Raw genomic sequence first — 22,050 nt, 5'->3', positions numbered from 1 at the left:
TGGGCTAAGTGATAAGCCCATAGAAAAAGATGGAAGAATGTTAGAACAATTCACATTTATATAGTGCTTTAAGATTTACAAAGCACAAAATGAATTATTTGCAAAGCATTTGGCATAGTATCTAGCATATAGGAGGCATTATATAATTATACTTCCTGTCCCCCATGTTTGTAAGAAATTGAAGTAGATGAGGATTAAGTGAGTTATCCAGGATAACTACTAAGTGTCAGAGACTGGGTCTGAATTTCTGATTCTGGACCCAAAGTCTATCTGTCATGCTACCTTGTTGCTTCCATAATAACTAACACTTCTACAGAACTTCAAAATTTGCTAAGTGCATTTCTCCCATCAACCTTCTAAGGCAAGTAGTACAAGTATGCTCATTTTATATGCTGCAACTTTATCCTGCAATTTAAAGTTGTTAATTATTGCAACTAATTTTTAGTTGATCCTCTAAGATTCACTAAGTATACCATTATATCATCTACAAGAGTGATAGTTTTATCTCCTCTTTTCCTATTCTAATTCCTTCTATTTCTTTTTCTTCTCATTGCTATAGTTACTTTTCTAGTATAATATTGAATAATAGTGGTGATAATGAAGTATACCTATTTTAGAGATAAAACTCAAGAGGGATTAACTAAGTAACTAATATTCAGGAAAGATTAAGTGATTTATCCTGGATTATAAGGCTGATTAGAGGTAAAGCTAGAATTTGAACCAAAATATCTTCAGTTCAATTCAACAGATATTTGTAAAATGCCTAAATGTGTATAAAATACTATGCTACTCTTCTAGATATTAGAGAGATAGGCAGATATATACTAGGCATGATCTGCACCTAAAAAAGACAAATCCAATTAGCATAGTTCGGTAATGTCAGTGTCCTTTTGTTTATCTGTGGAGAGGAAGACCTTAGTGCAACAGTGATGAGCAAATATTTGAGGTTATGGATTAACTCAGGCAGCTGAGGCAATCATGGCGACAAGAAGACGATACAGCCAGTCCTCCACTGTCCACATTTGTAAGTTCTCCCCAAAATGATTTCTAAACCTTTAAAGTAGAATATATAAAACGCAAAACATAGAAAGGAAAGTGTGAGAGGGTAAAAAAACAAAAACAAAACAAAACAAAAAAAAAAACAAGAGAGGGAGGGAAAGGGAGAGAGTGCAAGAGGATAAGAGCAATATAGAAGTAAGCATGACTTGAGATAGAAGCTTGATATTCTTGGAATCTTCACAGGGTGGGTCCGAAATCCAAGGAATATATCAAGGAAACAAACAATTTTTGAAATGAAGGGGGCATAATTGGAAAATGAAATGAGGTTCATAGAATGAACTGAACTAAGTGATTAGTTGACATTTCTCTGATAATGGTATGCAAAGGAACCAAATGCCATTCTTCCGGCTTTGTCAGAGATTTTATTAGGATTTTAATTCTTTTCCCTTGGAGGTCTAGAAGAAGCCGGAGAGCATAAAGAAACTGGAAACTTAGGACTAGGACCCATGACTTCTTGGGCAGAGCTATTCCTGTGTGGGTGAATAATTTGTGGTGGGAGGGGGACAGGGTGGGAAAAGAATTAGGTGGGTCCTTCCTGAAAAAGTTCAGCTTTCTCTGTATAAATCTCACCATGTAGTTTTTCTTTATTTTTCTTTATCTTCCCCTTTTCCTCTCTTGTTTTAAATCAGGTAAAATCAGGTTAAAATGAATATCAATAGTCTTGAAGGGGAAAAATAAGTCAGAAAAATGAAAATGCTACTGCTAATAGGGGTGTGAGTAATAAAGGAAGGGAGGCCATCCCACCCAGCTCAACTTGGATACAATTGGGGTGAAGACACGTCAGAATATTTTACATATATGAACCTCAGGTCTTTTGAAACAAGAGTCGAAAGATCAACTTTGGTTGCTCCAGTGATGTGTTTCTCTGAGTGATGGCCTGATAGGACAGAGACCTTCAAAAAATTGGCAGAGGACCATCACCTCAATGCCATAACTTAGGAATAGTTCAGCTACCCAATTAACTAATTCTTATATTTTATCTCCTCAGACTGACTTCAGTACCTCCATTTTTTTTCTAGGTGGGATAGTTGGGAATGGAAGGGAGTAGGGCAGAGAAGGAAACTTGTGTTAACTTCTTCTCTTTGCCAGGTATCAGTTCTTCCAAAATGTGGCATCTGGTGAGCTTCTTGGTGTTTGTGGCTTCCTGGGATTCACTCGGTGGACACGCCAACTCAGGTAAAAGGTGGATTTTCATCCCATAAAGAGATATAATACAGTAAATATGCTTCACAGTAGGCCCTTAAAAATGATTACTGATGAATAAATGTGAAGTTAACTGACCATAAAAACAAGAGAGCATAGTAGAAAGAATTGGGAAGTTATATGCCTGTTATAGTTTTGCAAGATGCATCACAGAAGATGGATGGGTGTAGGAAAAAGGCTATTTGGTGGGTACAGGATGTTATCTTGGGAAGCTCTAGTCTATTGCAAAGGGCATTCACACTTTGGTTTGAGAATTAGACTCAGTGGCCTCTCAGGCCCCTTTTAATTCAAAGCTTTTGAAAAAGTCAGAATTGGAAGTTAGTCCTTTGAGATTTGGTTTCTTTATCTTTAAGATGAGGGGGACTGGACTCTCTAAAGAGTCTTCTTGGTTAATGATCCCTTGTAAAAAAAAAAAAAATGGAGCATTTAATTACCTAGTTCCTTAGATTATTTGCTGCAGTTTCATGGGTCTCCCCAACATGATGTCAAGTTTCCTGAATTCAGGAAGATATTTCATAATATGCTATATTGTACTATCAACATACCCAACATATCTGAATATGCAGTTGTTGAAACATTTTAGTGAAGTCCAACTTTTTGTGACCCCATTTGGGGTTTTCTTGGCAAAGAAAATGGAGTTGTTTGCCATTTACTTCTCCAGCTCATTTTACAGATAAGGAAATTGAGGCAAACAGTTTTAAGTAACTTGCCCAGATAACATGAGTAGTAATTGTCTGAGGTCAAATTTGAACTCAGGTCTTCTTGAACCCTGATTTCAAGCCCAGTGTTCTGTGCACTATGCCATCTAGCTGCTCTGAGATGGAGTTGGTACTCAGTAATTATTGGTTGATTCATTGGGGTAATCAAGAGTTTGCTTTAGTTTTGTTTTTTTCTCATACTTCCATCTCTCCCTTATCAACTGATTTAACTTTGTGACATTAGATTAAATTTATTGTCTCCCTTTTTCTTCCATCCAATGTTCCAAGTGTATACTAATGTTGGTTACTATTCCTTTTTTTTTTCCATGTCCTCTCTTTTTATATGGATGATTGCTGTACACCTACTATGTGCTAATCATTATGAGGGATACAAAAATGTATAGCATACCTTAATGCAGGTGTTTGTTACAACTTTTCTGGACTATTAAAGTAGCCTCTTATCTTGATAGATCATTCTGCCTCCACCCTCTCTGCCTCAATCAATCTGTCAAGGTACTGTCATAATGGCTTTCTTTGTGCATACTTTTGATCCTATCACTTTCCAGCTCAGTAACTTCAGTGGCTCCCTATTGCTTAGCAAATAAAATTCAAATTCTTTTGCTTGGCATTAAAAACTTTCCTTAATATAGCAATACATTTAAAAATACTTTTAAATATTAAATACTTTTCAAAAATAATTTGTTTTCCCAATTACATATAAAAATAATTTTAACATGCTTTTTTTCAAATTTTGAGTTCCAAATTTTCTCCCATTGAGAAAGCAATTTAACATAGATTATACATATGTGATCATGCAAAACATTTCCACATTACAAGAACTTATCTTATTTTACCTACTTAAAACCTCTAGTCAAATGGAATATTTTTTGGTAGTTGAATTCTTCATTATCCTTTAAAACTCACCCCAAAGTTCAGCAGTTCCATGAAGTTTTCTTTAATACAATAGTAATCTTGCCCCAGAGATTTCACATAGCAGTCTGTTTTACAAATGTGCTGCTGCCATAGCCCTATTCTAGACTATGTGTTTTCTGAGGGCAGACAATACCTTTTCTAAATGTTTTACACTCCCTTCACTCAACACACAGCTCTATACAGAGAAGAAGCTCAATACATTTTAAGGAAATATTGAATGTTGAAACTATTATAGTCCTAGCCATGAATAGAATCTACCATCTAATTAGGAAAATGAAGCATACATCCTGGGAAATTTAGGGGCTAAATTTCCTCAGAATTAACTTGCTCTCAAGAGTGTAATAAATCTATGCCCCTTAACTTGGAAAAAATATAAAATTTAGGGGAGAGTGAGGAGACCAACCTGATACCTCCTGCTTCTGATCTCTCCTTTGGAGACAGAGGAAAGAAATAAAAAGGATACTGGTGGCCAAAAGGACCCATCATAGGAAGGAAAAGAGGATTCTGAAAAGGGAGGCTGGGAATGGGTGTAGAGGGAAATCAAAGGAACTTCTGTAGACTTCACAATTTCGCTGATGCCAGTTCTGGGTTCCTGGCCATGTATCACCACCCACCCTCAGGCTTACAATCTTGCAGAATGGTGGAAGTTCTGACTTCAATGCCAGGATTCAAATATTGGCTTACATAGACTTCTACTCATGCTCTCCCTACTGCACCCACCACTCCTCCTTTCTTTAGTGTTCTCTAGCAGCAAGAAAGCCAACCAAATCCTGAGGATTCAGAAACGAGCTAATTCGTTCCTGGAAGAGATTAAACCTGGCAACCTGGAGCGGGAATGCCATGAGGAGATATGTGACCTGGAAGAAGTCCAGGAGATTTTTACAACTAGGGAAGACACAGTAAGTTGGGATTGCAATATGTCTTATCCTCTCACAGATGAACACTCACTACAAGAGGTTCTATACTGAGCAAGGAATCAAGTTCAGAGTCAAGTTAGAGGTCAATTGGATGCTATTCTGAAACCAGCAAAGGAGCTGTTTTACTTTCTTGATTATCTAATTGTTAATGCTCTCATTCCTCCTTCTCTTCTCCTCCAGAGGCATCTAGGTGGTGCAATGGATAGATTGTCTGGCCTGCAGTTATGAAGACCTGAGTTCAAATTCTTTCTCAGATATTCACTAGCTGTGTGACTCTGGGAAAATCATATTATCTCTGTATACCTCCATTTCCTCATCTGTAAAATGGGAATAATAATAGCATCTGCCTTTCAGAGTTGTTTCGAGGATCAAATAGGTAATAATTGTGAAGTGCTTTGCACAGTAGCTGGCATGTAGTAGGTACTTATATTAGTAGGTAAATATTAACTTACCTTCTTTTCAAATTATTTTAGACTTATTTATTTTGATACAAATTGAATGCTTTGTAAAATTTAACTTCCTTGAGGGTAGGAACTTTCCTTGTTGCATTTTTTTTTTGCTTTGTTTTTATGTCTCCAGGACTCAGTGTAGTATCTTGCACATAGAAAGCACTTAATGTTTACTAGATTGAATTAGAATCTTAGAGATGCTCTTTTTTCCCCCTCTCTTCCTCTTGTTCTCTCCTCTTTCTCTCCCTCCTTTTCCCCTCTCTGTCTGTCCCTCTCCTGCTTTCTCTCTGTCTGTCTGTGTTTCTGTTTCTCTCTCAAACTTCTGGAGGATGGAGGTCTTTGTGTTCAATTCTTCCATTTCTTCCTGTTCACTACACCAACATGGAAAAAATGGATCTTTCTCCCTTTCACAACTCCTTGTAAACAAGGAATTGGGTTATTTATCCTGGGGAGCTAGATGAAAGGAATACTGCTGGTGAATAATAATGACAATGGCACTCCAAAATAGGATGAGTCTTTTCTTCCAAAGAATCAAGTCCAGTTTCAGATATCATTTTATTTTGCTGTACTGAGTTAGGACTTCTCATTTTGCAAAGATAGAAAACTGAGATCCATTCTGATTCAAAACAAGTATCAGCCTCCAGTCCTTCTTTGACTCCCATGTGTTACTGGAAGAATACTTCTATTTCTGGAGACTGCTTAGCTCCACTCCTAGACCAGGAGAAAGTTCCCAAACAAAAATTCTCCTTTCTCTGCTTGGAGAAAAGGGAGGAGAGACTGATGAGAAGAAAGAATCTTAAGGACAATCTGACTAATCAGCAATAATCTTGGAACAATTACCTGTGGGAAGGTAAGGGAAGAAGCATTAATTAAATACCTACTATGTGCCAGGCCCTGTGCTAAACACTTTACAAATATTATCTCATTTGATTCTTGAAACAACGCTGGGAAATAAGTACTATTATTATTCCTATGTTATAGCTAGGGAAACTGAAGCAAACAAAGATTAAGTGGTTTGCCCAAGACCACAAAGCTAGTGTCTAAGGCTGGATCTAAACTCAGGTCTTCCTGATACTAGAGCTAGCATATTATTCACTGGCCTAACTAGCTGCCTCTGATTTGTTCCTATGATAAGTGTATGGTGATCCCCAGGACAAAGCCTAGAGAATAGGATCTAGAATTAAAAGCAGGTCACAAAGTCAGAAATGTTCATGGATGGGGTTAGAATAACCCTATTTTACAGAATGGGAAAATTGAGACCAAAGAAAACTTGTCTTATGGCACAGTATAGGCTACCCTTTGCTTGGTCTTATTGACACAGCAACTTTTTTCCCATTTCTGACTTAGTGTGGGCCTGCAGGCAGTGCTGTTTTGAGAAGAAATCTAGCCTGAAAGGCAGATAAGTTTACTTATACTTGATGCATTTGTCTTGATCTAACCCTCCACTAAAACTTGTGTTTCTTCCCTTCACAGTTAGCTTACTGGTCAAAATATGTGGGTAAGTACCAAATTTTTTATTATGACTTTTGCTATTCCAACAGACAGTAAGCCAACAAACATTAATTTCTTCTGGGTTCTTCCAGCTTTGCCTGACTTTTTCTTTAATTTTTAAGGAAAATTAGGAGAAAACACCACAAGCTTATTCTATCTGAAGATGGAAAATTGATTTCATGCTTCTTGAAACCTGTTACTATCCTCAGAATATCTTCTGTGACTATATCTGGCCCATTGAACCAGACTTACAGATGTACAGAGTATTCTTGGCCCCAGAGCCCCAGTCCATTTTCCTATCCTTAAGGAAAAGTACTTACTCCTTAGTCACATTCACACAATATTTTAGATCTGCAAAAACCCTTGACAACCAGTCCTCTCTGGGGCATCCTTAAGAACTTGGGTATATATTTTCTCCCTCAAAACTGTGCCAAGCTTTTCAGGATTAAATCAGGAAATTGGCCAAACCTGGGAGGTTAAAGAAAAGACTGTTTTGTGAACAATTGACCCCACCTCATTATTCTCCCAATTCCCATCCTCTAAATATCTTCCAGATGGAGACCTGTGTGAGCCCCATCCCTGCAATAATGGGACCTGTATTGACGGTATTGGTAGCTTTCAGTGCATCTGCAATGAAGGCTGGGAAGGACGCCTTTGTGAGCATGGTAACTCTCAGAAGCTTATCTTTGATTTCTTCTCTTGACCAACGTGGTAGGTCAAAGTAGCATTTGCTAAGGAAGAATTGGGAACCCCCCAACAGGAGAGGGTTTAGGGCTTTATAGCAGGAATGACTCTGGTCCCTTTTCACCCTAAATTAAGTTTCAATTTCTTCTTTTTCCAACTAAATCCCTGCCTTCCTCAGGTATTTCAGAGAAAGATGATTAAAATTGTGACAGTGGCAGTGTTTGACTAGGAAGTCAGAGAATATGTTTGAGGTGGGGAGCATAGCAAGGAAAAGGGGGATTAGAGTGGGGACAATGAGCTCAAACAGGAATGAGCAAGCCTGAGAGGGGGCAGCAAGCTTGGCTGGGACACAGATTGTGTATTAATGATGGAAATTTATGAGTGGCTAAGTAGAATGTAAGCTTCTTGGGGACAAGAATGATTTGAATTGGTATCCCCAATGATAATACAGTAAGTGCTTAATAAATGCAGGAAAAAATCATAGGGTTTGGAATTGAAGGGTGCCTTATAACTCATCTCATGAAACCCTCTCATTTTATAAATAGAACCGAGACCCAGCGAGGTGAGGTCACAAAGTATTTGAGATCACAAAAGTGGCAAGTATAAGAACTAGTATTCCATTCCAGGTCTCTGGCTCCAAATTCCACCGGATGCTGTTGAATTGAGAAGCAGGATTTTTCATAGGATCACATTCTTACAATAGGGATTATTAACCTTCTTTTGAGTCATGGACCCCTCTGGCAACCCGATGAAGCCTATAGACCCCTTCTCAGACTAAACTTTTAAAATAATTAAATTAAATAATTTAAAATAATTGAAGGAAATAATCAATTTCAGTTAGAGATAAAAGAAAATAAAGATGTAATTTTTCCCCATCCAAGTTCACTCCCCATCCCGAAATTCTATTGGGGGAGAAGGGGAGCTGTCAATGGATCCCAGGCTAAGAATCCCTTCCTAGAGCTAGGAAGCTCAGGTGCCACTTATTCCAACTCCTTCATTTTACAAATGTGACCCAGGAAGGTTAAGAAACTTGTCCCCAAATCATACAGATAGCGAGCATCTGAAGAAAGATTTGAACTCAGGTCCTCTGATTCATATAATAGCCCAAAGGACTATATGATGCTCATTAAATTAAACTGAGAAGTACATTCTTTCTTTGGCATGCACTCTCCCTGAGCATCTTAGGAGGGCCATCATTTGAAAGACATTTTTCCATTTGTATGAAGTTACATTTATCAGTGTTGCCATCATCTGTTTATTCATACACCCCCTTAGAGATAGTTCAGGATTGTTGATTAGGGATAAAAACCTACTTTCTCTTCTTTCTCCCCTCACCCCTCATGGCCACTCCCATTTCAGAGGTGTTGGGAACCTCCAGAGCCTGATTGATTAACTTCCTGCTCTTGTTCCTGTCTCAGAGGTGAGGTATACCAATTGCTCCTTAAACAATGGTGGCTGTGCTCACTACTGCACTGAGGACCTCAAGAATCAGCAACGTTATTGCATGTGTGCTCCTGGATACAAGGAGGAGGACAACCCTATGGAGTGTAAACCTGTTGGTGAGTGGGGAACCAGAAATAAGAATGGGGAACCAGAGGGAGAATATCCAAGGTCTTTTATTCATACAAAAAGAGAAGATGGGGCAGAACTGGATCTTTGTGGGAGAACTAGCCATAATTTTTGGCTCCATTGTCATATAAGTATGTCATTTCACTGAGGGCCAACCCAAGAAAATTAGGAATCATCGAATTATCTGTCTTTAGCGATCAAATTCTTTTCTTTTTTGATCTGATATATCTTCTTATGGTGCCTTTCTTATGTTCCATTCCTTCAGAAACTTAATTCTCAACTGTTTGTTAAGTAATCTAAGCTAAAGTGATAGCCCATAATAACTTGAAATGGGAATTCTTATGGGGAATCATTCCCCATAAATAGATTAAAAAGGGTATATTAACTCAGATGGAAAAAATGCACTAATCATTAAATGAAATGTAACATTTCCTTTTATTGAATGTAGGCAGCAAACATTTTTTTCCAAGGCTACCATAGGCTTCACCAGGATGCTGAGGAGCAAAGAACCTCTGGATTAGTGTGTTCCCATCTCCTATGAGCATTCCCAGGCTAATAGTGGAATCTTAGATATCAAAGATAGGTGACAGGGGAGGCACATGTTGGCTGGGAATTGAGTAGAGAGTCCACCTTATAGTCCACTATAATAAGGTGGACTCTTATTTTGCTTGTCCTTAAGGCCAACCCTAATGAGTTGTTCATCTTATCTAACCCCTTCCTGATAAATGGTCTTCCAGACTCCTAGTTGAAGACTTCTAAAGAGAAGAGCCCACTACCTTCCAAGATATCACTTGGGGTTGTTCTAATTTTGAGAAATTTTCCTGATATCAGCCTAAATTTGATTCTATGTAGTTTCCACTGTTGCTTTTGGTTCTACCCTCTGGGCAGGTTTTTTTTTTTTTTGGATTTTTTTTTTGTTGTTGTTGTTTTGTTTTTTGCTAAATGACCTACCTTTAAATACTTGAATATAGCTGCCATGTCCCTGAGTCTTCTCCTTGCCTGGTTACACACACCCAAGTCTTTCAATCAATTCTCATACCACTTTTTTTGTAAGATATTCACTATTTCTTTAAGGATTAATTTTAGTGTAACAATAAAAACCAGCTGCCACTGGACCCAAAAGAGGGAGACAAGACTGAGTCACTTTCTTTTTCCACTGAGGGATCTGAATTCTGCACCCCAAAATGTCCATAATCCAAATAGAGCCTAATCTTCAACGATAGGAGTCAGGTTCTTTTGTTTCACTCTCTGACTTTATGATACTTGACTCAAAATACTAGGGAGAGTGATTTTAACTTGTTAAGCTTATTTGAGGAGACCCTGACAAGTTAAGTTATGTTCAGGGTCTCCCCAAAGGTAGAGTGGAAATGTTCTCAAGGTACAGTGTAAATCATGTATAAGACAGTATATAAATACTGTCCTATTTATTTCTTCTACACAAATGACATTTTAAATAAATATAAACCTCACAAATGCTCATTGACTGAAACACTTAAGTTATAGTAATAACATTATTATCATTATACACTCCAGGGAAATTAGGACAAACATTAGAATCTGAAGCAAGAGCTGATAAATAGGCTTTTTACATTTCACTTCAATTCTGCACTATTCAGTCAATCCCCTTCAGATCCATGCTTTCTTGTAAGCTTTTTTAGGAGCTAAGCTCTTCTTCTTGCTGTTAGTCATATTTTCTGATTCTGGAGTTCCTCTTGTTGCCAATTAGTTCTTACTGAACTTTAATCTCTTGAAATCACAAGGCTGACTCTAAGGGTGGAACTATCCATCTCAGGGTGATTACTTAAGCACTCATACTCAGGAAAGAAAGAAAGAATATAAAGGCCCAGGCTTAGCTCTTCCATCCCTATTTTAGTTGCTATATGTTTAGAATTTGCCATTTTTACTGAGATGGGGAAGAACGGCTTCTCCTATCCCCAACCATCAATCTCTTACAGAGAACTCAGGGAAAACAACTTGCTACCTAGAAAAGTCAAAGGGAGAGAGTGTGCTGGAAACTGTCTCTCCCTTTTAATGATAGAGTACTTCACCTCTCTATAGAGAGAGGTCCAGAGGACTACCCAGAGTTTACTGTATCATATCAAAGCACCAAGTCCTTTCAGCATTGAGCCATATATTTCCCTGAAAGTATCTAGGGCACAGGTTCAGTACCACACCAATTGGACTCTGGGAAGAATAGCCTATGCTTTTTATTTTGGTGGTGGGGTAGGGGTAACATGGAGGGGTTGCTGCCATTTACTTGTCATTACACTAGAATTTTCTGGGAATCAAATATAAATTTGCTGCCTACAATTTTCTGACTTTGTTCTCCTTTTAAAAAAAATCAGGACATTTATCTTTTCCATCAGTCATTTTCCATGACCTTTCAAACATCAGCGATAGGAGCTCAACAATCACCACCTGCCAATTCTTTAAGGCCTGGATAGTGACTAGAATTTATCAAGGATAATAATGTCCTCTCATTATTTTCTGAACTATCTTGAATATAAACTCCCTGTTAGCCATTTTCATCCTATTATTTCCAGGACAAAGAAAACAAAAATGGAATAGGAATATTGAATAGCCCACCTTCTCTTTATTCTCTTCAGGCTTTCTTGGGTGTCTCATCTCAGAAGTAGCATACCCTCTACTTTAGAACAATTACCTGGAAGACACATTCCTGCTCTCAAGCCTCTCTAGGATTTACTCTTTATTCTGAAGCTCTTCCTATGTCTCCTCTTAGCTAAATCCTTCCCCATTCCCCTTGAAATCTTGACTCAAATCTCACCTTTCATGAAGCATTCCCAGACGACTCTGGCTACCCTTATTCTTACAGTCCTTGCCACATAATACCTTATTCCAAGTCTACAACCCAGGGATTTAATGGTTCTCTAATTTTTATATATTTGCGTTTTATGATTGCAAATTCTTTAAGGTCAAGCACCATGACTGATCCAATATCCACCACTAGTCCTAGTATAGAACTAACTGGACATATGGTAGCTTTTATTTTTGATTAACAAGCTACAGGCCCAGGCAACCTAGTAAGTGCTTATTGTTGGTATACTGACTGATCTCTGAAGAGAAATAGCCACAACCATGAAATGTTTGGATTGGAAAAGCTTTTAGAGACTCTTGATCCAAATGAAGAAATAGAGGATGTAATTTACTTGAGATCACACAGCTGGGTCAGCATCACAAGTAAATCTGTATGAAGGAGGTGACTATGATAGATGGAAAGATACTGACCTGGCTGGATGTTTCTATAAAGGGCTTTTGAGGACTGAGCAGTTTGCCTATTTGATTTCTCACTGACAGTGTCTCCTTGTTTTCTAGCAAATTTTCCATGTGGGAAACCAAAGGTGAGTTATCCAATGCCAAATTCTGAAGAATTACAAATCCGAATCTTAGGAGGGAGACCAGCAAACAAAGGGGACAGCCCATGGCAGGTAAGAAAGTCTCCATTCAGAATTATAACCACCTTTAATTTATTTATTCATTCAAATAATTCTCAAGTTTTTACTACTATTATTACTATCTCTCCTCCTCACTACTATTACTATTATTATTACTACTACTTCTACTACTATTATTACTACAACTACTATAACTAGCTAGCATTTAATGGTACTTTTAGGTTTACAAAGAAATTTACAAATGTTATCTCAGTTTAAAAAATATTATCTAATTTTATTCTCACAACAATTCTAGGAGGTAAGTTCTATCACTCTCATTTTGCAGATGAGGAAAAAGGCAGACAGGTAAAATAACTTGCCCAAATTCACTTCCCTAGTAAGTATCTGAGTGTAGATTTGAATTCATATCTTCAGAGTCAGGGCTCTATCCACTATACCACCTAGTACAATACAGTATATCATACCCTCTGTATACAACATGAATAAAACACAATTTATGTCCTTGTGGAGCTAAAGAATAAAAGAAATATACAAATGACATACATGTAGAGATAAGATTTTTATACAGAAAAAAAATCACTTCTTTCTGCTGGCTTTATGATCTTAATTTAGAACTATTAAGCTCATGGAGTGATAAAGCACCCAGGTAAAGATGTATAGGAAGCATATGGAAATTTGAGTCAAGGCTAGAGAAAGGGAATTGAAAGATTTTTATCTCTTTAGCATCAGTGATTGTCCCCCAGAAATGAAGGTGGAACTCTCAAGTTATATCAATGTGAATAATAAACACACTGAAGAAGATAAAGGAATAAGAGAAGTGAGCAAAATTATCAAAGATAACGTTCTTTAAAAGATGAAGATAAAATTATGAAATTTGACAACTTGCAAGTAAAACAATGTATTCACTGAGAAAAAGAAATAATTTTTCTAGAGGACAGAACAAATAAATTTCAAAACTACTCATTTAGAAGAATGGAAATTTTGCAAACAAAAGTAATAGCTCTAGATGGGGGTAAATGGGGGCAACAAAACCCAGAGTGATAACCTAAACATTAACTTGTTAAGCTGTCAAAACAATGTATTCACTGAGAAAAAGACATGATTTATTATTTATTTATTATTATTATTATTGCTAAGGCAATTGGGGTTAAGCTGCCCAGGGTCACACAGCCAGGAAGTGTTAAGTGTCGGAAGCTACATTTGAACTCAGGTCCTCCTGACTTCAGGGCTGGTGCTCTATCCACTGTGCTACCTAGCTACCGCAGAAATAATTTTTCTAGAGGATGGAGTGAACAAGTTCCAAAAGTATTCATCTAGAAGAGTACTTGGAAGTTTTGCAAACAAAAGTAATAAATCTGGAGGGGTGGAGTGTTACAAAATTCATATAAACTAAGTATTAAGTTATTGATACCCCCTAAAAAGAAAGAATATTAGAATATGCCTCAGGAATGCTTTCTTAAAGGAATAGACAACATTGTACTTCACACCTCCAAAAGTGTCAATCACAAATTCAACCTAATTAAACACATTATTATTAAACTTCAGGATTATAAGGATAAGTAGATTGTTTTGTAAGCAGCCAAAAAAAGAAAGGCTCCATATCAGAAGTTAGGAATAACAGAATTGGAATATAACAAGTTGAAAATCAAGGGAAACTGGATTTCATACCCAAATCAGGTGTTCAACAAAGCTGAACATATTCTTCAAAGACAAAAGTGGCCTTAGTTTCTCCTCCTCTGCCAAATGAGTGGGTAAACTATATCTAGCATTCTTTCCATCTCTGAATCCTGTGAACTCTTGTTTCAGGTGATACTGTTGGACTCCAGGGCAAAACTAAAGTGTGGGGGTGTCCTTATTCACTCTTCTTGGGTGCTAACTGCAGCCCACTGTGTGGAACATCCAAAATACCTTATAGTAAGACTTGGTAAGGAAATTGCACATGGTCTCTCTGCTTGTGTTGGGGAAGGCAAGCTTGGGGTGTGGGAAAGATTAGAAAATATCTTAATCATTTTCCAACTAATATCTGATATTTAAGAGACTACTTTAAATTTCTTTTTGTTAATTTCTATGATTCTTCATGAGGTTTTAGAAACTTCTATGTGTCTGTGACCCTGTGTATCTAGAGTCAGAAAAATAGTGAGGAGATAGTCATTTTTTTCCTGAGACTCTCCCTCGGAATTTGAACCATTTCTATTTTTATCAGGATTGAGGGAAAGGAAGAAACAGTGGTCTGAGTTTCCAGGGACTGCTTATTTCTGTATAGATGCCCAACTGACTTTGAAGAAGTAGTTCATCCTTGAAAAGGATTCACTAGGATCCAGACCAAGGCTAGCAGTTCATCAAGGAAGGGTGACTGAATCTGAGTCACATTATCCCACTGAGTTTCCAGAGGCAAGAGCATAAAACCATCTGACTTGTACTTCTGACTTTGCCTTAACTAACTGTGTGGTCTCTGGTTGCTACTTTTTCTAGTTAAACAACTGTCCTCTAGCAATGTCTTCTACTATGAAATGGTAATGTAACACAATGAAAAGAAGACTTTAAGTGAAGAGGAGGTGTCTAAATTTTACAGCACTTCCCATCCCTGTCACATATTTACCATTATGCTGTAAGGGAAATGGAATTAGACTGAAGACAGAAAATCTAGGTCCTACTTCTGATTGTTATTTACTAGCTTTGTGACTTAAGTCACTTAACTCTTTCTATGATCTATGGTCCTCATGTAAAATGGCAATTATAAAATACCTGTCCTGTATATAATCCCTTTTGTTAAAAATATTGAATATTGAAGTGGTAGAGGGCTTTATCAGATATTAGACTTCCATTTTTCAGTAAAAATATTTACAGTCATTACCTCCACTTTCTTCTCCATCACATTTCAATCCCCTGCAGTCTGGATTTAATTCTCATCAACATGATTGAAACTGCTCTCTCCAAGGTGATAAGTGATTTTTTTATTGCTAAATGCTTGGCTTAATGTTCTGTATATCTTTGAACAAATTACTCAAGCTCTTGGTATATTCAGTTTCTTCTTCAATAAAAGGGGAGAAAATAGTTGCCCTACCTCTTTCAAAGGGCTATTGTAAGGATCAGAACAGTTTTGCCAAATATGAAGGGGTAGACAAATGTGAGTTAGGATCATAACAGTGGGAACAGTTCCCCAAACAGGGATCCCATGAAGATGAAGGGATCATATCCTGTCATAGTCATAGGGTTGGATCTGGAGGGGACTTTAGACATCATCTAGTCCACCCTCTTTGATTTATTGATGGAAAACCAAAACTCAGAGAAGGAAGTGACTTGTTCAAGATCATATAGATAACAGAACCAGGATTCAAAAAAAAATCTGGCATATAGGCTCATAGATTTAGAACTAGAAAGGACTTGAGAAGTCATTGAGTTCAATGTGGGAACATTATGGGTGAAATAATAAGAGGCAATATATTATTATGAAAGGAGTCCTTTTTTACTATACTGCAAGAGGTCCATAGGGTCATAGATTTAGAACTACAAAGGACTTGAAAGGTCATTGACCCCAACCCTCCCATTTTACAGATTAGGAAATTGAGGGTCCAAGAGGCTATACAAATAGTTTCAGGGATGAAATTTGAACCTGGATTCTCTACTTCCCAAACTAGCATTTTTTCCATCATTATAGAACTAGAGGGGGAAAAAAAACTACCTGAAAAGACACAGGAGCACTCCATTAAAAAGGACTTAACAGTTCCTATGTGGGAACATTATGGGTGAAATAATAAGAAGCAATGTATTATAATGGAAGGAGCATTGATTGGACTGAGAGTCAAGAGACTTAGGGCTTAGCCCTGACTTTGTAATTATCTAAGCAAATATGAGAATTCACTTTATTCTGTTTAGACCTCAGCTTCCTCATTTAGAATATCAAGGAATTAAATGTGAACTCTAAGGTTTTTAATCTATGATTCAGCATCCCTCCATGAAACATAATGATTCTCTATTGTCCAAATCTGTTATGATTCAAATAATCTATATGAAGAATGCTAGTCTGTCCTTTACCTTTTGAGAGAATTTCACCAGATTATTGTTATTGTTCTCCTGAGATAAGCAGCTTAAAATGGGAATAGGAAGAATGATCTGATTTAGAGCTGCAATGAAGGATTATAAAAGATGATCTAGAACAACCTCCTAATTTGACAGGTTTAAAGAGGTTCAGTGATTTATCGAGTATCTCTTAAGCAATAATTGGCAGATTTGGGATTGGAACTCAGGTTTCCCAGCTCTAAATTCATTACTTTTTCCATTACAGCACAGAGTAGGCACAGAAAGTGAGGGTTTGTGGGAGTGATCCATTTCTTTCATCCTTTGAATTCCTTGAATCAAAGTTTACCCTGTAGGAAAAAGAGGGAGAAATGAAGTAATGGCATCAAGCACATTTCAGCTCCAGGATGCCGGATGTGTCCATCAAACACTTATTGAACTAAGGTTATTTATATGACACTTATTATTTATATGACATCCTACTGGGTTCTCTGGGTAATAAAAATATAATCAGATCAGAATCAGGTCCTGGCCTTGAGGAGACTAAAGATTTAAATCTAGGAGATTGGACATAACCTTCATAAAGAAATTACTACTACAAGGCAGTATTTAAGTATATGCTAAATAAATCTTACAGAAATTCCCAGATGATCAAAGTTTGTTCTTTTGCATTTTGTTCTTCATATTGCTCTTTTTAGGTGCCTAGTCCTCACTGAAAAGTGAACATCCCATGCTCTAAAACTGTCTTCTTATCTCCCTCTCATTCAGGATTCCCATTCCCTCAGTGCGCTGATTTCAAACATCTGAATAAGATATTATTGATTTCTGACTGTATTAACCTTCTAAGAATATTTAGATTTCAAAAGAAGCTATATTTAGAAAGATAATGATTTAGTGCAAGCTGTATTAATTGTCTGAGCTCCATTTGGGGTTTTGGAATTCATTGACTGGCCTACAGGTCTAGATGACGACCTGGGTAAAAGGAGCTTGGAGAAATTTAAACATATTTTGTATGAACTAATTGGTGTACATAATAGGGGAAAATATTATTAGGACTGAAATTCTCCCAGAGAAGCAAAATTCTCATTATGTAAAATAACAGGATTTTATAGAGTATCTTTTGGGAGATGCCTCCTTAACTCAAATAAATGGATTTATAATGATGAATTTTCAGGTACTATGATGGTCTAGCAATTGGTAAATATTTAGGTGATGGGGTTTCCCCCACCCCCATTATGTAGCTTAAATGGATCCATTTGATTTTCTCCTATTTGATATTTCATCTCTTCGTCCTTACCAAAGTTGTTCCTTCTGCCTAGTTCTATCTCTTGGACTCTCTTCATTCTTTCAAGGCTTAGCTCAAGTCCGCCCACCTACACAAAGCTCATCTTGATCTCCAAACCTAAAATTGCTAGTATTTTCCTTCCACAACTATATTCTGAATTTACTTGTATTTATATTTTGTTTTATATATATAATTTTAAATTAAGTTTTATTTTTTTAAATTATAATATTTTTTATTTTTAAAATGTATGCAAAGATAGTTTTCAATATTCTCCTTTGCAAAACCTTGTGTTCCAAATTTTTCTCTCTCCCTTCTCCCTACCTCCTTCCCTAGACAGCAAGTAATCCAATACAGGTTAAACATGTGTAATTCTTCTAAATATATTTCCATATTTATCATGCTTATGCATATATATTTATACAAATATTTTATATTTACTGATGTTTGCACACATGCTTCTGGAGGTCAGTGATGGCTTCTGTGTCTATCTTCCTACTCCCAGTGCTTAGCATATATGATATGTGCTTCATAAATATTTGTTGAATGAATTAATTGAATGCCCACTCAACATAAACATAAAGACGACCCTCTGTGTGTGTGATTATGGAGAGATTCCCAGTAGCTAACATTTATATACTACCTGAGGTTTCCAAAGCACTTTGCAAATATTATTTCAGTTTATAACAACCATGGTTGGTGGGGGGATCTTATTAAGATCCCCGTTTTATAAACTGGGAAACAGGCAGAAAGAGGTAAAGTGACTTTCCAAATTACAGAGTTAGGAAGTGTCTGAGCTTAGATTTGAACGCACATCTTCCTGACTTCAAGTCCAGCATGCTATCCACTATCCCACCTAGCTGTTTGTAAGACTGAGAGATGGAAGGAGTGACCAAGTATTCAGAGGTGTCAGACTTGCTGCTTGTGGGCAGCATGCAATTCACAAAACTTCCTACTGCAGGAACCAGGCTAAACTGTAACGGGGAAATGTTTAAGAAAACAAAGATTCAATACATTGTAGATAATGTTACTTTGTGGTTTTCTAAGGCAATATGAGGCTATATGTATCGATTTCTGTCTGAGTTTAATATGTTCTAAGGCAGGCTACATTTTCCCCAGAAGAGATAATTGAGATCCCCTGAGCATAATTGAATTGCCTAAGATCATATAAGTAGGAAATAGCAGAAATGGACTTAAACTCTGATCTTTGATCTGCAATTCTAGCACCTTTTACTTTATGCCAAACTACAGTCAAAACACAGAATAGAGAGACTCTAATCCCGGACTTGCTTTGAAGGAGTGCATTGCCTGTATATTTCTTTATGTGGGCAATCATTTGCTGGGGGAAAGAAACAGGTGGAAGAACAGTTTCTGAGTCTTTTTTTGCTTTTTTTTCCCCTCTCTCTCCCCCTCTCTCTGGGTCTCCTGACACCTTTTCTTTGTGCCAGGTGAATACAACATACGGCGGCACGAGAATTCAGAGATGGATTTTAGCATACAGGAAACTATTGTGCACCCAAACTACACCAAAAGTACCTCGGACAATGACATTGCACTGCTCTACCTGAACAAGCCCGTTGCCTTCTCCAAATACATCCTGCCCATCTGCCTTCCCAACCAGGGACTGGCCCATAGAGAGCTCATGAAGGTGGGGAAGGAAATGGTGATAACAGGCTGGGGCCGTCAGTTTGAAGAGTCCAAGAACCGCACCTATATTCTCAGGTTCATCAAAATCCCCCTGGCCTCTCATACTGAATGCTCTCAAACCATGCAAAACAGCGTCTCAGAGAATATGCTCTGTGCAGGAATCCTTGGTGACCGGCGCGATGCTTGTGAGGGGGACAGTGGGGGCCCTATGATTACAGAATTCCGGGGGACATGGTTCCTAGTGGGCCTGGTGAGCTGGGGAGAGGGCTGTGGGCGACCAAACAACTTTGGCATCTACACCAAAGTCAGCCAGTATCTCAGCTGGATGCAGGACCACATCAAAGCAAAAGAACTTTCATCAAAGAGTGAATCAGCACCTTAGTCCTTAGGGAAGGACTCAGTGGAGTTCAGAACCCAAAGTGAGATGATGGGCCTTCCACTGGCATTAAACAGAGTGCAAAGCTTACCCATGTCCATACTTATTTTTCTCTTAATCTGAAAGCTATTAAGCACCTACTATGGATGGAGAGGAGATGCCAATAGAATAAGACAAGAACCTACCTCTCTTTGAACTTGCCATATAGCATCTCCCTATATACACATCTCCAGACAATGCCTTTGACCTACTTCTCCCTCATGCCTGGAATTTTCTCTCTCCTTTCTTTTTCCTCTTGACATTCTTGGCTTCCTTCAAGATTCAGATCAAATGCCACCTGCTGTAGGGGTTCTCTTCTGGTCCTTTCATTCACATGAATCTTCCATTTCAAAGTTTTCTTCCTCTTAATCTGTACATATCTTACTGCTCCTATTTATTTATATGTTGTCACCTCTTTAGGAGCCCTCCATTAGTATGTAAGCTCCTTGAGGGCAGGGATTGATTTGGGTTTTTGTTTTTTTGGTTTTTTTGCCTTTCTTTGTATCCCAACACCCAGCACAATGCCTGGAGGATAGTCGGGTAATAATAAATATTATCAATTAATTAACCTAAATAAACACTTTATTGATTGAAAACAAAATGATATGTATGAAACACTGGATTTGGTGTTTGGATGACCAGATTTTACTCTTGGTCTCTATAAATGAGTACCTATGTGAAAATGAACAAATTATTTCACATCTTCAGACTTTAGTTTTCTCATCTGTAAAGTTACTGGTCTGAACTAAATTATTACTAAGGTTCTTGAGTTTCAAATATAACAACTAAAGCACATCCATAATTACAAATTGACAAAATACAGATGAACTCTAAGTTAAGAGAACTCCATATACATAACTCTAGACATACAGTTATTTATTTTAAAAAAAGATTTTTTATAAATTTCAGTCAAAGACTTGGGTTTAAATTCTGGTTCTATCAATCAACTAAAGCAAGCATTTATTAAGATCCAATTATGTGCCAAGCACTGTGTTAATGGTTAATAGTCCTTTCCTTTAAGAATTTCACATTTTAATGGGGAGGCAAAATGTACAAAAGTTGGTACAAGCAAGATACATACAGAACAGATTGGAGAAAAGCTCTCAGAGGGGAGGGCTCTAGAAACTGGGGGAAAACGAGAAAGATCTTCTGTAGGAAATGACACTTGGGTGTCATTTAAGATTGGAGTCTTAAAAGACTTAATTGTATTTTTATTGCCCAGTTGTTTCAGTCATGTCTGATTCTTTGTGATCCTCTTTGGGGTTTTCTTGGCAGAAATACTGAAGTGGTTTGCCATTTTCTTCTCCAGCTCATTTTACAGATGAGAAAATTGAGACAAACAAGATTAAGTGACTTGCCCAGGTTCATACAGTTAATAGTGTCTGTGGCCATAGTTGAATTCAGGAATGTTAGTCTTCCTAACTTCATATGCAACACTTTTACCTACAATGATTTTAGGCAAATTATTTCCTCTCTCTGAGTTTCTTCATTGGTGAAAGGAAAAGGAAAGCATTGAACTTTAATCTGAGGTCCTTTGGAACTCTGCATTGTCCTTTATTTGTAGATCTTTAACTATTTGACAAAAGGTCGGGTAAGAATCATGGAAGAAATGTAGGGAAAGGTAGAGTTCAATTCTTAGGAGTCTTTGCTGGCTGAAATATTGGTTAGGAAATAAGATAACTCACATCAGAAATCACAATGTAAATCAATGAGAAGCAAGGAAGGGACTTATAGAAGTGTGATGATTTAAAACCAGTTTTTCAACTCCACATCAATTGCATTAAGCCAAGGACTCTTAAGTATTAGAGGAGTAGACTCCTACTCTCCTTAATAACTTTTTTTTTTACTAGTTTACTAGTTTACTAGTTAGTTTACTAGTTAGTAAAGTAAGAAGTAAAGTAAAGTTAGGAGTTAGTAAGTTAGTAAAGTTAGGAGTAATTCCTTTACCTTTACTCTATACTTAGTAGAACTAGGGGCAAAAGGAAAAAGGCTTCATCTCCTGTTTTCTAGTACTAAGGACATAAGATTAGGGATGGGGAGCCTTTTTTTCTGCCAAGGATCATTTGGATATTCCTAACATCACTTGAGGGACTTGCAAAATTATCAGTTTATAGAACTCAAGCAGTAAGAAGTTTGTTGTACTTAGCTTTCAGCTCGTCATTGACCGTAGTTGCCTTGGCAAATGATTTCACAGACCTTACACAATTCCAGAAACTCTCTTCATTTCTTCATTGGTATAAGGAAAAGGAAAGCATTGGACTATAAACTGAGGT

The 22,050-nt window shown here is 37.3% G+C and overlaps 1 protein-coding gene across 3 annotated transcripts; it reads left to right on the top strand.

Moving 5' to 3' along the window:
• The first annotated feature begins 934 nt into the window (after positions 1–934).
• PROC (protein C, inactivator of coagulation factors Va and VIIIa) lies at positions 935–20,395 on the top strand. Of its 3 annotated transcripts, none has more exons than XM_003763767.4 (9): positions 935–1,024; positions 2,149–2,235; positions 4,632–4,792; positions 6,733–6,757; positions 7,305–7,415; positions 8,853–8,993; positions 12,337–12,449; positions 14,223–14,340; positions 19,164–20,395. In XM_003763767.4, the coding sequence occupies exons 1-9, from the start codon at positions 979–981 to the stop codon at positions 19,742–19,744; spliced, it is 1,383 nt and encodes a 460-aa protein (XP_003763815.1). In that variant the 5' UTR covers positions 935–978; the 3' UTR covers positions 19,745–20,395. The 3 variants fall into 3 exon arrangements, with proteins under 3 accessions (XP_003763815.1, XP_023354919.1, XP_023354918.1); XM_023499151.2 differs by lacking the exon at positions 935–1,024 and adding an exon at positions 1,902–2,078; XM_023499150.2 differs by lacking the exon at positions 935–1,024 and having other exon boundaries at positions 1,902–2,235.
• Positions 20,396–22,050: the final 1,655 nt, after the last annotated feature.

The sequence above is a fragment of the Sarcophilus harrisii genome, chromosome 3, assembly GCF_902635505.1.
Source record: "Sarcophilus harrisii chromosome 3, mSarHar1.11, whole genome shotgun sequence".
NCBI lineage: Eukaryota > Metazoa > Chordata > Mammalia > Dasyuromorphia > Dasyuridae > Sarcophilus > Sarcophilus harrisii.
Note: the sequence above shows the minus strand (reverse complement) of the source record. Positions and strands in the feature narration are given on the sequence as shown.

Excerpts from the sequence above, each read along its gene's own strand:
- PROC (XM_023499150.2), top strand. The coding sequence starts at position 2,094 with ATGGAAGGGAGTAGGGCAGAGAAGGAAACTTGTGTTAACTTCTTCTCT. Across the intron at positions 2,236-4,631 it reads CGGTGGACACGCCAACTCAG|TGTTCTCTAGCAGCAAGAAA; the intron begins GTAAAAGGTGGA and ends TCCTTTCTTTAG. Across the intron at positions 8,994-12,336 it reads TATGGAGTGTAAACCTGTTG|CAAATTTTCCATGTGGGAAA; the intron begins GTGAGTGGGGAA and ends CTTGTTTTCTAG.